Genomic DNA, 14757 nt, shown 5'->3' on the forward strand with positions numbered 1-14757 from the left:
TAGGTTCACCCGAGCCCAGCCCTCCAGCCTGTCGAGGTCCCTCTGAATGGCATCCCTTCCTTCCACCGTATCAACCGCACCACTCAGCTTGGTGTCGTCAGCAAACTTGCTGAGGGTGCACTCAATTCCCTCATCGATGTCATTAATAAAGATGTGAAAGAGCACCGGTCCCAAGACAGACCCTTGGGGGACACCACTTGTTACCGGCCTCCACCTGGACATAGAGCCATTGACCACCACCCTCTGTCTGCGGCCTTTCAACCAATTGCTTATCCATCGGGTCGTCCACCCATCAAATCCACTTCCCTCCAATTTGGAGATGAGGATGTGGTGGGGGACCATGTTAAAGGCCTTGCTCAGGTCCAGGTAAATGACATCGGTCGCCTTCCCTTTGTCCACCAATGCCATCACTCCATCATAGAAGGCCACAAGATTAGTTAGGCATGACCTTCCTTTGGTGAAGCCGTGCTGGCTGTCTCGGATCACATGCTCATTCTTTATGTGATCGAGCATGTTGTCCAGGAGGATCTGTTCCATGATCTTCCCAGGCACGGAGGTGAGACTCACTGGCCTGTAGTTCCCAGGGTCCTCCCTGCTCCCCTTCTTGTATATGGGAGTGACGTGACCCTTCCTCCAGTCATCCGGGACCTCACCTGACAGCCACGACTTCTCAAATATGATGGAGTGCGGCTCGGCAACCACCTCAGCCAGCTCCTTCAGGACCCTGGGATGCACGCCATCTGGCCCCATAGACTTGTATTCATTCAGTCTAAGGAGGCACTCTCGGATTTGCTCTGCCCTTACAGTGGGGAGGGATTTACCTCCTTGGTCCCCACATAGAGGTTTGGGGATGCAGGGTTCAGGGACGTGAAAAAGACTAGAATCCTGGCCACGAGTGAAGACCGAGGTGAAGAACTCATTCAGCACCTCAGCTTTCTCTTCATCTGTTGAAGCCAGTTCTCCTTTTAAATTTACCAAAGTAGGTACGCCCGTTTTGGCCTGTCTCTTCTGGCCAATGTACCTGTAGAAGGTTTTCTTATTGTTTTTCACATCCCTTGCCAAGTTCAGTTCTGCCTGCGCCTTGGCTTCCCTGATCCCACGTCTGCAAGTCCGGACGGCATTCCTGTATTCTTCCCAGGTGACACAGCCTTGTTTCCAGAGCTTGCACACCCCTTTCTTCGCCCTCAGTTCTCTCAGCAGGTCCTTGCTGAGCCATGCCGGTTTCCTACCTCGCCTGCCCACTTTCTTATTCAGAAGAATGGAGACCTCTTGTGCTTCCAGGAGGGCATCTTTGAAGAGCCGCCAGCTCTCCTCAACATCCTTGTCTTTGAGGGCAGCATGCCAGGGGATCTTGGCCAGCAATCCATTGAGTAGTTTGAAGTCTGCTTTTCTAAAGTTCAGTGTCCTGATCCTGCTCTTTGCCAGGCCCACATCACTTGAGATCACAAACTCAACCAGGGCGTGGTCGCTGGAGCCCAGGCAGCCTCCGACCTTGACGCCTTTGATGATCTCCTCGGCGTTGGTGAGCAGCAGGTCTAGCAACGCTTCACCTCTGGTCGGTCTGTCCAATACCTGAACCAGAAAGCTATCATCAATGGATTAATGGAGTATAACAAGCTACCTGTTATTTTCGTATATTTGCATCCCCAAACATGTAAATAACATTGTTAGATTAAAAAAAGAAAATGATTCCCAGTAAAACATGCAAAAATATAATGACTGTAGTTATAATTCTTTTCTTGAGCATTCTGAAGGAATATACCGGAGGTTGCTATACAGTAAGATAGCTTTTAACTTTTCTTCCTAGAAATGAATCTTCTGTAGTAAAATTTTTCCTGACACTTATACAACCACCTTACTTTTCCTGCTATAAAATTCACTGATACGTTCCATTTCCCCACATGAACCATCCTTCCTAACATCCTCCTTTTGATCCTGTACGTTTAAAAAACCTGTACAATTTCTTATGTCAGCCATTGTACTGGACCTAAGGAGTACCTCAAAAATAATTTACTGTGTGGCATTACTGCTATAGAATCTGTATTATTTCTGTAATAAATATAATATTCACACAATGAACTATAATTTCCTTCATATTGTGTTGAGAAAGCAACATGCCTTATTCATAAGTTCATTTTTAATTGGGCAGCACAGAGTCATTCCTAAAAGAAAAGAAAATTTAAATTTCATATCACTGTCACATAGAACAAATATACATACCCCGATATAAAAAACACCCTCAGGATATATACCCTGACAGAAAAACAGCTAAGTAATAAAATTTTATTAATGTTGTTATTAATTCAGATATGAAAAACACAAGAGAGGCTGCTTTGGAAGTTCTTCCTAAGACTTTGCTCAAGATAATCTTTGTTATCTTGAAACTTCAAGGATTTACTCAACTACAGTTCCTGTCAAATTTAATATATTTTCTCAGCAATAAATTTCAAAACTTCACCCTGATGCGTGCCTTTCTGGAGAGCCAACAGGTCATCATCCTGTTCAAGTTCATTTCTCATTACAGATAGATTTTTTTGATGAAGGACAAAAAGACAGTGGTGAGGTCGGTCTCCATATTGTGCTTGCTCAGGAAGTGTGAAATAGATTTTATGCCATTCGCAACAAAAGAGGGATTGAGACCCACATATTGCACCTCTCAGGAAGTTTTGTACAATCTGATTATTTAAATTTCAGAGTAATTTTTCTCAGCACTAAGCAGTTTGTAAAAAATGGTCTTCAGCAAAAATACCACTGGGAGTGCACTAGTGGTTTGGAGATAAATTGTTGTGACTGAAGCGCTTTGAGCCAAATTCAGTATCATCTCATGTGTTATGTGGGTTTAGCATATACTTGCCAGATCACATCCTTCCAGGGACAAACTAAACAGATAATATAAAATATAAAATGAGGCTTTCAGCCCAGGCAGAATAGCAGTGAGTAAAGCAGACTTCATTGCAATATATCTAGTTATATGTATTTTCTGATGAAACAAACTTACAGGGATTTTTGAGAACCTAAATGGTTAGGTAGGGTTTTTAATGAGATCAAGGCAAATTTAACGTTCCTAAACTACACTTTGCATCTGAAGTACTCTTTTGGATCTCACCCATCAGAACCATAACAAAACTAAATACAGCAAGGAAACATTTATCAATAACAAAGTTTGATCATGAACCAACATACTATTAGTATTTACTCTAGCGTATGTGAATTTCCAAAATGGACAAAATCTTTTCATGTCTAGTAAACCTTACTGCCACCTGTCATGGTCTGTAAAAGAAAATCAACTTTGTATTTATGTGGAGTTTTGTTTTTAATTATTCTTTTCTTGGGAATTTTTATAGGTATGCAGCTACTGTATGTATGTTAAGGCACAACCATTACTGCAGCTGTTCAGAATGAGAGTTTGCTAAACATTAAATGTTAGTCTGCTAGAGAGATACATTTTTTTGTCAATACTAAGTGAGTTCTTACAGTGCAACCAATGGAATTAAAGAAAGTAGAAAATGACATCCATTATATTTCCGTTATTTGATTTAGCTGAGTAAAATTTAACTGGAATTCATACCTTTTCCCAGAAGAATCATTTCACTCCTTGTGCTAGCTGTCTGCTGAGTTAAATTTCTATTACTGTAGACATGACAATTCCTGTTTCAATCCAGCAGTATGGAATCCTCTCTAAAATACCTTTTCTCTAGGGAAAACAAGTAATTAAAAAAAAAAAAGAAAAAGAAAGAAAGAAAGAGTATAAGAATATTGAAAGTGACTTATAGTTACATCTAAAATATCTAGTTTGTTCTTTGATAACATCTGCCTGTGAATATGCCTTTCTGTAGGATTTTATTCTTTCTGTGCCTCTCTACTGAATGCAGCATTATCACAGAATCACAGAACTGTAGGGGTTGGAATGGACCTCCAGAGATCATCAAGTCCAACCCCCCTGCCAAAGCAGGTTCCCTACAGCAGGTCGCACAGGTCGGCATCCAGGCAGGTCTTGAACATCTCCAGAGAAGGAGACTCCACCACCTCCCTGGGCAGCCTGTTCCAGTGCTCCGTCACCTCACTGTAAAGAAGTTCTTGTGCACATTTGTGCAGAACTTCCTATGCTGCAGTTTCCGGCCGTTTCCCCTTGTCCTGTCTCCACTCACCACTGAAAACAGCCTGGCCTCTCCATTCTGCCCCCCACACCTTAGATATTTATAGACCTGGATCAGGTCTCCTCTCAGTCTTCTTCTCTCAAGGCTGAACAGACCCAGTTCACTCAGCCTTTCCTCATAGGAGAGATGCTCCAGGCCCTTCACCATCTTTGTGGCCCTCCGCTGGACTCTTTCCAAGAGATCCCTGTCTTTTTTGTACTGGGGAGCCCAGAACTGGATGCAAAACTCCAGATGAGCCCTTACTAGGGCAGAGTAGAGGGGGAGGATCGCCTCCCTTGACCTGCTGGCCACACTCTTTTTAATGCACCCCATTATATTCAAAGGGAAAACACAATGGGAGTTGTTTTAAGCCTTGAGAGTTTTATAAGGAGCATGAACATTATATCACCATATCTTTATACCTGTATTAACATAACCTTAACAATTCCCAGATTTTTCCTAGATAGGTAGCTAAAAGCCATTCTCATCCATGTTTTAAGTAAAAAGTGAGATACATTATGAATTAGGGAACTTAACATAAAAATATTATTTTGAATAAACTATACTGTAACATGAAACCAGTTCTAATCTGACTTATCCAGGAAAGACTGGTTTTATTTTACTTTATTTTATTTTATTTTATTTTATTTTATTTTATTTTATTTTTGCGGGATTTCAGTCAGAAGAAAACTGAAGTTTATTATTTAAATATATTTAGATGATGAAGTTGCCCACTCATATACCAACTGAATGATTTTTCACAGTTGGAAACAAATAGTTTTTCTCATGAGTGCAGAATCAGCACTTCTGTAGGCTCTGCCACTGCACTCATCCATCTTCAAAATTTTACAGTTAATAGGTGGAAAAGAAGTCCAACACAGCTCTGAGAAAGAAAAATGGCTGTCTCTTGTAAGACCGAACTAGTTGGTCTACTTTGAGTTAAGTGAATGATATGCACTCACAAGTTGACAGAAGGTCTGTGTTATTGATGCATACTTCTAATTAGTAAATCATACTTTAATGCCTGCCATTTCTGCCACCATTGTTGTTTTTCAACCTTTACTGTGTCAGGTACAGGTAACGAGTGACAGATTTTACTATTTCTGAAAATATACATTTTCTCCATGAATATTTGACAACTGAAGTCATGTAAAATATCCATGAGACACTTCTTTGAATGTAATACCAACTACCTCATTTAGCATTATAAATTTAAATCTTCAATTTTTACATGCTTGTTTTGTTTGTTTTTTTCCCCCAGGAATTTTACAGTTGTTAATTCAAAAATTATTGTTGTTACTATACGACCTGAGCCTAAAACTACGGATTCATTCCTAGAGATAGAACTGGCACATCTGTCTAATGTAAGTACAAAGATAGTTGATATGACCTTCTATGAGTGTTATCAGGTCATATGAAAGAAAGGAGTGGGATAAGTTTAAATATCAAAAATCAAAACCAGTACAATTGCTAAAATTCAAACTTACTTTGAAAAGGGAGTATATGCATTTCATGCAGATGTGTATGCAAAGGAAAATTGTTCTGTGTGGTTTTGTAGGTTTTCTCCCAAACAGCATTTTCTATGGAAAACACTCCATTAACAGGTTTGATGGATAAAAAATTGAAAAATTAGTATTGCTCTACATACTTAATTTTTTGTTCCTAGCAAATGCCGTAGAGCTACGTAGTGCTTTACTGCTTTGCTTTCATTATTTTATGCTGAAATGCCAGTTAGTACCTAACCTGTTGTAGCAGACTGAAAAAAATGTTCCCATTCCAATCTACCTTGCTTCTCTTACAAATGCTTGTGATTTTTGTGCAATTACTTTTAATTCTGTAATATTTCCATCTAATTTAGTGTTAAAAATGCTTTGAATATGAAAAAGTCTGACTCTAGAAAAAAATGGTAATAGTTACTCTTTCTGCTTTTGACAGTTCTCAGCCAGAGGGAGAATAAAATATGGATTTTGCTGGAAATTTTTGTCACCTATAGTATCAAGGAAAGAACGTTTTGTAACAAAGTTGGTGGTAGTTTATGAGAAGGCGTAGCAAATAAACTCTATTTATATCACTGAGAATGTATTAGAATTTACTTTAAATAAAATCATAAAGAGATAATCATAAGACACGTTAATATATAATGAATTATTAATATAATTAATATAATTAATATAACTAATATAATTATTAATATATTATTAATTATTGATATAATTAATAGACACATTGTTACTAGAGCTTTAGTAAATAGTACTGTTATGCAAAGGACTGTAAAGCTATGACAATTTTTTTCGTTATAAACAATTTCCCTAGGGATCACACAGTTACAAATCAGTTGCAGGAGTTTCCAGTGTTCATTCAGTAGCAATTTTGGACTAATGTCTCTGGGCAAAGGTATGATGAATGCTCTTTGACCCTAAGATCTTCAGTTTACATTTTACTCCAGGTTAGAAAAAACTGATTGTTTTGGCATCAGTGGTAATTATGACTCACCAGAAAAACTCTAATGCAGGGGACATAAGATTTTCTTCAGGAACAGTTAATAATGAGTACAAGAGTATATTCAATTCTAAATAAGCCAAACTGTGTATATGTTATGGTAGGAACTACAAAAATATACTTAAAATAAAATAAAAAATCTAGGTTTTCTGACAAAATTAACTTATTTCAGGCTTATACATTCAAGAACATCTCAGAGAAATTTATTGCAAACTTTATGCAATATCAAGCAGCAAATTAAAAAAAGGAACATAAGCTGAACTGGCACCTACTTAAAGTACTTCTCTGTAAGATTACAAGTTTGCTGATGAGAAATTGTGGCAATTTTGTTTTCAGGGTTCTCTGATGTTGTTCAATTTTAAGATATTTTAGGGAGATAAGTTGGTGTTAGTTTTGTTTTGTTCTGAATCACTTTGAGTAAGTTATAGAGCAATATTTTCCAAGTTCTAAAAGCATGGAAATGAGATGAAACTCCATTATTACAAAAGGTCAGTTTAGAGACTCTGATTGTCACCTTGATTTGTAAACATTTTGCTAAGAGAAATTAATGAGTATTGCATGCGTCTTGACAAGACAAAAAGTCAATAACATTGCCAACAGCTATCAGAGCCAGTTCTTTTGAACTTAGGCTCCTTTTTTTTCCCTATAATTTGATCCAGAGAAACATCAGATATTTGCAACAAACTCCCAGTCCTTTACTGTACATAGTATACTTATGTAAAGTATCAACCCATCTGGATGTAGTAGCTGAATGGGCAGATGCAGTGACAAAATCTTGATCTACACATTCTGAGCATGGAAACCAATAATTCAATTTTTATGTCTTTAAATATTTGGAGATTCTTTTCAAGGCATAGCCTCCATTGTGTGACTTCATTTAAAAAATAAGACTGTGTCTACACAGAAATATTGTTCAGGTGTTTATTACCTTTCCTTATATTAAAATTAGAGTTTAGCTAGTTGTGATACATCACAATGGAGCAAACATTGTATTTCAGATACAGAAATTAAAATAAAACCATTATTTCTGTATCCTTAGAATTTGAACATTATGTAATAATGTCTCAATGATTAATCACAATGTCAATTAAATTGGCTAATTATGTAACAGAAAATAAAATACAGACATTTTCTTTCATCTGTTTTTTTTTTTTTTTTGTACTTGTATTTATGTTTGTTTTTTGAATGGCTCTTGTTTTTTTCTTTTCGGGCCTTTGTTCTTGAAATTTTATCCATTATACAGAGTAGTTCATTTTAAAATGGATTTAATGACTAATTTTTAAGCATCCTCTGAAGTTGCCTATCAATATATATAATATACCCATATTTGTTGATTTACCTCCCCATTCAAGATTGCATTAAGTGGATAAGATATGAAAAAAAGATGGGTAAATGCAGTCAGTTAATAAGAGTTACTGTCTTTACTTCAAAATAGCATTAAAATATTCACGTTTCCAAAATTTGTTATTGTTGCTTTGTTTTATAACAGAAGTAGCCAGTTGAATAATAGAAAGAGAGGACGTGAAAGAAGTGTAAATCGGAGATTCACGTGCTATTTAGAATATAACTCATAAGCTAAAATATAATATTTGTGGATAGTGAAGGTATGAGTTTCAATGTGTTATTTACAGAAGAGTCATGTTATCTAAATATGCATTTGATAATATTTCTCCACTACTTTGAGTAATGAGACTCAAAAGACGTCTTTTTAAAAATCTCACAACTCAGACAAAAGCCTTGTTTGCTGCAGAGATAATAAGAACTCTCACCTTCTTCTAGCACTGAGTTTTTCTCCAAGGACTCTGAAGTAACAAGCCAGCAGTAGTGTAGGACATGAAATTTTCAATGAGACTGAAAACTCTGGCTACAAAACACAGTTGGCATTGTACTGCACAGCTGTCAAAGTTGCCAATCACGTCTCAAAGGTTCAGTTTTACACGCCAGGCAGAGTTATATATGTATGCACGCTCACATACATACATCTATTTTTGACATTTCCAAGTCCTGTACCGAAGTGTTTAAATCAATACTGCAGCAGTCATAAACCTTAATGGACACAGGAGCTGCTTCCTTTGCTTCAGCTAAGTAATTAACTGGCAAGAGCTGTGATGAATGATTGCTGCCCTAGCAGAAATGTATGGCTGTTAAAGGTAGCTCAATGACAGCAGTGCGAGAAGGCTTTGCTGCGAGGCCAGACCCAAAAGGAGTGTATGAAAGGAAATAGCAGGTTCAGGATAAAGAAGAAAATAGGAAGACAGCCTAGAATGGTCCTTGCAGAGCTTGAAGGATAGTGGAACAGGGTATGAAAAGAAATTAATTTTCCATGTGTAGCAGAACAAATCCTCACGCATAACCTTATTAAAGGACAGCAGTAATACTTATCCTGTTTTCATGATTCTGTTTAATAACTGCAATGGCCTAACGTAATCTTTTTCTTTTTCTTTTTTTTTTTTTTAATTTGAATGGATTTTAAACAGAGCAAAATGTGGTCTGATATCAGCTGAGTTTATTTCAGCTTTCTGCAATGACTTCTATTTCCATGTGCTTTTGAGGTTTTTTAATAATGTACTTCTCTTTTTTGTCCTGTATTTTTGTCCTGTCTCTTTTTTCAGGGTTTTTTGTTTCTTTGTTTTTGGATTTTTATTTTTATTTTTTTTATTATTATTATTATTATTTCTACCCACACTATGGGACCAGCTAGCATAAACTGTACGATACCTGCTTTTGGGTCTCAGATGTGCAATGTCATACTGCAATTTAATTATGAGTACTTTTCAAAAAATTAACAGCTATGTCTGTTTGTAAATAGAATTTCTTCACCCAGACTTAGGATACAAATTAATATAATTGGTAAAAAAATAAAATAATAGTTATGCATGATCATTTGTCAAGATTTGATAAAGGAAGTTTTTTCAAGATTAGGGATGAAGTGTGAATTTTAATTTTGTCCCAACTCTTCATAAGTAATAATAAAGATAATTCAATTACCTAAAACATTAAAACATTACCCAGAATGTAATGATGTGTAATGATCCTAAATTCCCAATCAACTCAAATCTGCTATTGACTTCAAAGAGATAGGAACTGGGATTGTGAAGTTGAAGAAGAAAAAAAAGATTTTGAGCAAAAATCTCTGCTAATACTCAAGTGACAAAAGTATAAAGGGGTCATCTGAAATATTGCTCAATATTTACTTAGTGTTTTTGAAGTTATTACTGGTTTAACATCCATGTGCCCTATAGTTGCGATCCGTAGCTCTGCTTCTAAACACACCCAGAAACGTTCATTCAAGTTGTCTTTCAACAGATTAATTATCTCATATTTCAATTGTACTGATGCTTACAAAATGGACAAATTTAGGCTTGCCTTACCTAAGAGAGAATACAATGACACTCAGAGGTTTAAAAGTGTTTTAAATATTTGAAAAGAAATAACCTTTTGCAATTTCAATGGCATCAAGTCATCAGAACATAAAGGCGATCTTACAGAAAGAGATCCAAATAAATGTTTAGGTCAAGCATGATCAATTTCTTAGAATATCAATAACTAATGTGCTTCTTTGTTTGTTTTTCAGGGCACATTGAATCCATATTGTGTGCTGTGGGACAATTCAAGAACGTAAGTGACAAATGTTTGCTTTTATGACTATGGCTGAAATATTTATAACACCTAATAATATTTAAATACACACTCAGTGAAAGGATTGGTGTGAGGACAGGTAAAATCATCCATCGGTAGAGTGGAAGTACTGGGTTCTCCAGTCACAAGGCTTCCTTTCTGAGGTTATTCATATTGAAATAACACAAAATCTCACCAGGAGCAGGTTACTCATGTAGTGATGTTTCAATCTGCCCTTTCAAGACTAAAATGAGGATGTCTGAGAGCTGTAGTTCTGTGATGGCAGTTGCTGAGCAACAGACAAGTGGATAACTGATCAAACAGGTGTCTAAGGAAAGCTCCCATTTCTGTTCCTGCAGGGAGAAATATCGTTTTCAATGGTGAAACCCACAGCAATCTTCATTTTAGTTGGAGCAAATGTTCATATGTAACTTAATAAAATAATGGCTGTATACTAGGTAGTGAAAGCTTGATAGCAGTTGTCTGCTACCTTTTAGAGTGTTCCTTCTTGAGTGAAACAGAAAATGGCTCTGTAGAGAGGTAAAATAGTAAAATCAGTGTGTTTTAGATAAAAATCCAAGTTTACACAGTTGTAATTTACTTCATTAATGTTTCACAGTAAATCTCCCATTAAAGTCAAGATGAACTTTGGCTAAATACAGATTAAATGTTTCAAAAAAGGACTCCTGTGTGATTGCTGTAACAATTTTTAAAAATATGTATTTCTTGTCCAGGTCTATGATCTATGTTACATTTTTACAGAGCCTTTTTCATTGTTAGAAGCTGTATGCCTGTGAATTTGATACTGCTTTTGTTCTTTAATCTGAGTTCAAATCAGTACACTGATGACTAACATGATAGCTTTGAACTTTGATATAAGCCATCAAATATTCGCAGTATCTTCTACCAGTAAATTCTTAATGGATGTGATTATCAAATGTTTTCTACACGTATTTGTGTTATTTTATAAGAATGCTCTTATCTGAGCAAATAGCAAGAACAAAATGCTACTTTCTTCCTCTGTCTCTTATGAAAAGGATCATATTAGCAGTGGGGGCAATGGATGATCTTTTTTTTTCTTTTTGGACCGTTGTGGGTTTTTTTATATTCTGTAGCATTTGACTGGTATTTACTCCAGAATATGTCTGAATTCATATTCTGATACTGCATGTTTATTAAGAAAAATCCATAATGTTGAATTTATCATTCATAAATCTCAAACAATTCAATGTGTGGCAGACTATGCAATTGGGTTCTTGGTGGTTTTGCTTTTATTTTTCCACTTCTAAAGCCTCGGGAATTAGACAGTGTCAACAACAGGCAACCAGATTTGATAGATTGATGTCCTCATCCGTGTTGCAGATCCACAGAGCTGTGCTGTGCTTGCATCCTTCCAAACCGGCTGATTTTTGCATAACCAGATTTTGGCAAGCATTTTGGAAATAATCCAACAAAAGTACTCTGCTTTTAATTGAAGGTTCCTAACTAAGCAGTAACTCCATGCTAACATATTTTTTAATTAAATGCTTTTCAGCCAGGGGTATCCTCTAATGGTTTTTGCCACCTTTGTATGCATGTCTTCATTTGCACGAGCAGCAAGTTCACATTCAGTAAACAGTAGTTTTCTCTACTGATCTTGTCAGCATAATACTTCTCCAATAGAAAGGAAAGCTTTGTTTACCTGTTTTTTGGGCATGCTTGATAGTAGATTGACTACTAATTAGCAATTCCTTATCATCTGTCCATAAAGTGAGTTCTGAGTCTAGGAGCTTCTTGATCATACCAGCTCTTCAAATCCCTCCTCCCGCCTTTGTTGTCCATGACTATTTGGTCACTCCAAATTTGGCACAAGCAGTTTTAGTTCATTGATTCTATGAAACTGAGTGATTTTTTCCCTGTGATGATGTTTTATAGGATTTTTCACTTATCAAACTTGTATCCTCTCCATACACAGTTGGACAAATATGTGTACAGTATCGAGACAGTGCAACTAAAGAATAAATTTTATGTCATGTGCTCCAAAGAAGAATTTCAAATCTGCTTATTTGTTATGTAGTTAGAGTTGATTCTCCCATATATATATAATATATGTATGTATGGCACATCTGTCCATGTTAATTGCAACCAATCTGTTTATGAGTTCAGATATTTCCTCAAGTATTCCAGCTTCTCTATATGAAATGCTAGAATCAGTGCTATGAAATGTGATGTTTTGTTTTTTGGTTGTTGTTTTTCCTTGAAAGTCTGAATTCCATTTGTTTCAGACAGTATACTTCTAAATGTTGTCCTTTAATAAATTCTTAGGATACTGAATTCTCTTCCTTTCAGTCTAGGAGAAAATACTGGGGATATTAGTAAATGACAATTTAAGGAGAAATAACTTATTTCCTTTGACCAAGTCAAAGAAAAAATCACTGAAGAGTTGCACCTTTTCTGGTTTGCATTCCATGGCATGAACGAGCCATTGGTGTCAGGAACTGTTTGTGATACAATAATCCCAGTCTGTCAAGAGAAAGAAAAGAAATTGATCAGGTTCTAGGTATGACTTTTCACAGAATCATAGTATCATGGAATATCTGAAGTGCGAATGGATCTATAAGAATCATCAGGTCTAACTCCTGGCTTCATACCAGATGACCCTAAACTCAGACCATATTTCTGAGAGCATTGTCCAGACACTTCATGAACAAGCTCAGTGTCATGATTGCTTTTGATTGTACCTAAAAACGGTTTCTGAATTTTTTTCTCCTTTTCGTCCTGCGTCTCTAAAAAGGTAAGGAAGGAAGAGGGAGGCAGTGGTGAGAGTCTCAACCAGCAAAGAATCCACTGGTCAGAGAACTTACATCCTCAGGACCAGCCTTTCAGTTTTTGATTTATAGGAGATCCTTGAGGACAACTTTTTAGCCTCCTAGAAGCAACCCATGCCCCCTGATCTGCCAGCTCAGTGCAGTGTGTGTTACTCACAGCCTTTCCTGCTTCAACTCTGCCATCCTGCTTAAGAAAATATCCGTGGGCTGAAGAGCTGAGTCCCAGCATCTCTATGTTTAATTCTACTGTTCTTTCTATGTGCTTGTGAGCACACCACATCTAAATCTTAGCCATATAACTATCATTGTTTGTTTGTTTTTCCTTTCCTTGTTTTATTTCATGTAAGTCTGCGTAAGGCTGTGTAAACCCAGGGGTTTGAAGAATATGCATGGATACATTTCCATTTAAAAGATATCATATAGTGTGGCAGTTTTGTAGGCTGTCTGAGTAGCTCTTCTGAGCTTAGTTGCATTCTCTAATGCATGAATCTATGGCCGTAACATATGAAGTCCTAGAACACAAGAAAATCTGCCGGTGAGTTATTCCTTTGTCTTAGCAGATCCAGCATGTGGATGCATGACTGGCTGCAGAATTTATAACTCAGTAAGAAGCTGGATACTTGGTAACATGGTACTGATCATGACAAGTATCACTCTCACATGCAACACCAGCAAACACCAACAACACAAGGTTGTGGAAGGTGCGGTGTACAGAGATCACTGGAATGAGATAGCACCTCACATGGGGGTTTCAATGATCACTGACTATTTAGCAAAACAATGCAGCTGGTTTGTTCTTTTCAGAGCATGCTAGACATAATGCAAGCACATGTGCTCTCTGTAGGAAAGTATCAGTGGTAGTCAGTGCACTCCATAGCTGTTTGTGATGCGACATAACATTTTAACACTAAGTAAAGAAAAGGCTTTTAGGATTCTGGGACTCTTTTCTGCCAGTTGCTACAGAAGGATGTTATAACGGTATGACAGCCTTTTATTTGTCCATATGTGTACTCATAGCAGTTTGTGCCTGCTGAATGTAAAGTTGGCAGTAGTACAATGCAATCTTAGTTTAGGGTAAGTGAAAGGTCTGTTTTATATTTTTTTCCTATTGCCATACAAATTTACACTTCTGGTGATTTGCAACCCTTAAGTTACGTAAAACCATGAATACCTACATATGAGAAATGAGAAAACGTATAAACTTACATAACTTTGGTAATTCACTCTGTACTTATATTAAAGCATTCTCCATTAAAAAGAGGATTTAAAATGTTTAAATTATTTAAAAAAAAAAAACATCTCCAAGAGCTTTTTATTCATTTTCCCCTGTTTTCCCTGGTAGATTTGGCTACAATTATGTAGAAGTTGTGTGCAAAGGAATTCATTCAGTGCAAAGAAAAGTTTACTGGCTAATTGTAATTTTCTCATAGATTTGCTTACAGGGTAGAATGTAGCTGTTGTACAACGTAGCTTGCACACATACCAACAAAATAACTTCTGTATCTTGTTGCCTCATGATAAAATTGACAGGGAATGCAAATCAGCTTTGTCTTTCTTTATTGCTTTTTCTAAACTACCATGATGAAGTGTTATTCTTTGCTTGGCCTGGACTTACAAGCCTTTGCAAAAAATCATGGAATCATAGAATCTTTGAGATTGAAAAGAGCTCAAATATCTTCTAGTCCAACCATCAGCCC

At 36.6% G+C, this 14757-nt stretch overlaps 1 protein-coding gene across 1 annotated transcript in view; it reads left to right on the forward strand.

Annotated features, from left to right (window-relative positions):
- The window catches only part of ADGRB3 (adhesion G protein-coupled receptor B3), a 448004-nt gene that overhangs the window by 258762 nt on the left and 174485 nt on the right, over nt 1–14757 (forward strand). The window contains exons 14-15 of the mRNA XM_042817191.1: nt 5398–5500; nt 10210–10253. Of these exons, the coding sequence (XP_042673125.1) occupies nt 5398–5500; nt 10210–10253 (147 nt within the window). The remainder of the gene's footprint in view (nt 1–5397; nt 5501–10209; nt 10254–14757) is intronic.

Source organism: Centrocercus urophasianus, unplaced genomic scaffold (assembly GCF_019232065.1).
Source record: "Centrocercus urophasianus isolate 14NV4802_14NV808 unplaced genomic scaffold, USGS_Curo_1.0 seq_10, whole genome shotgun sequence".
Lineage (NCBI taxonomy): Eukaryota > Metazoa > Chordata > Aves > Galliformes > Phasianidae > Centrocercus > Centrocercus urophasianus.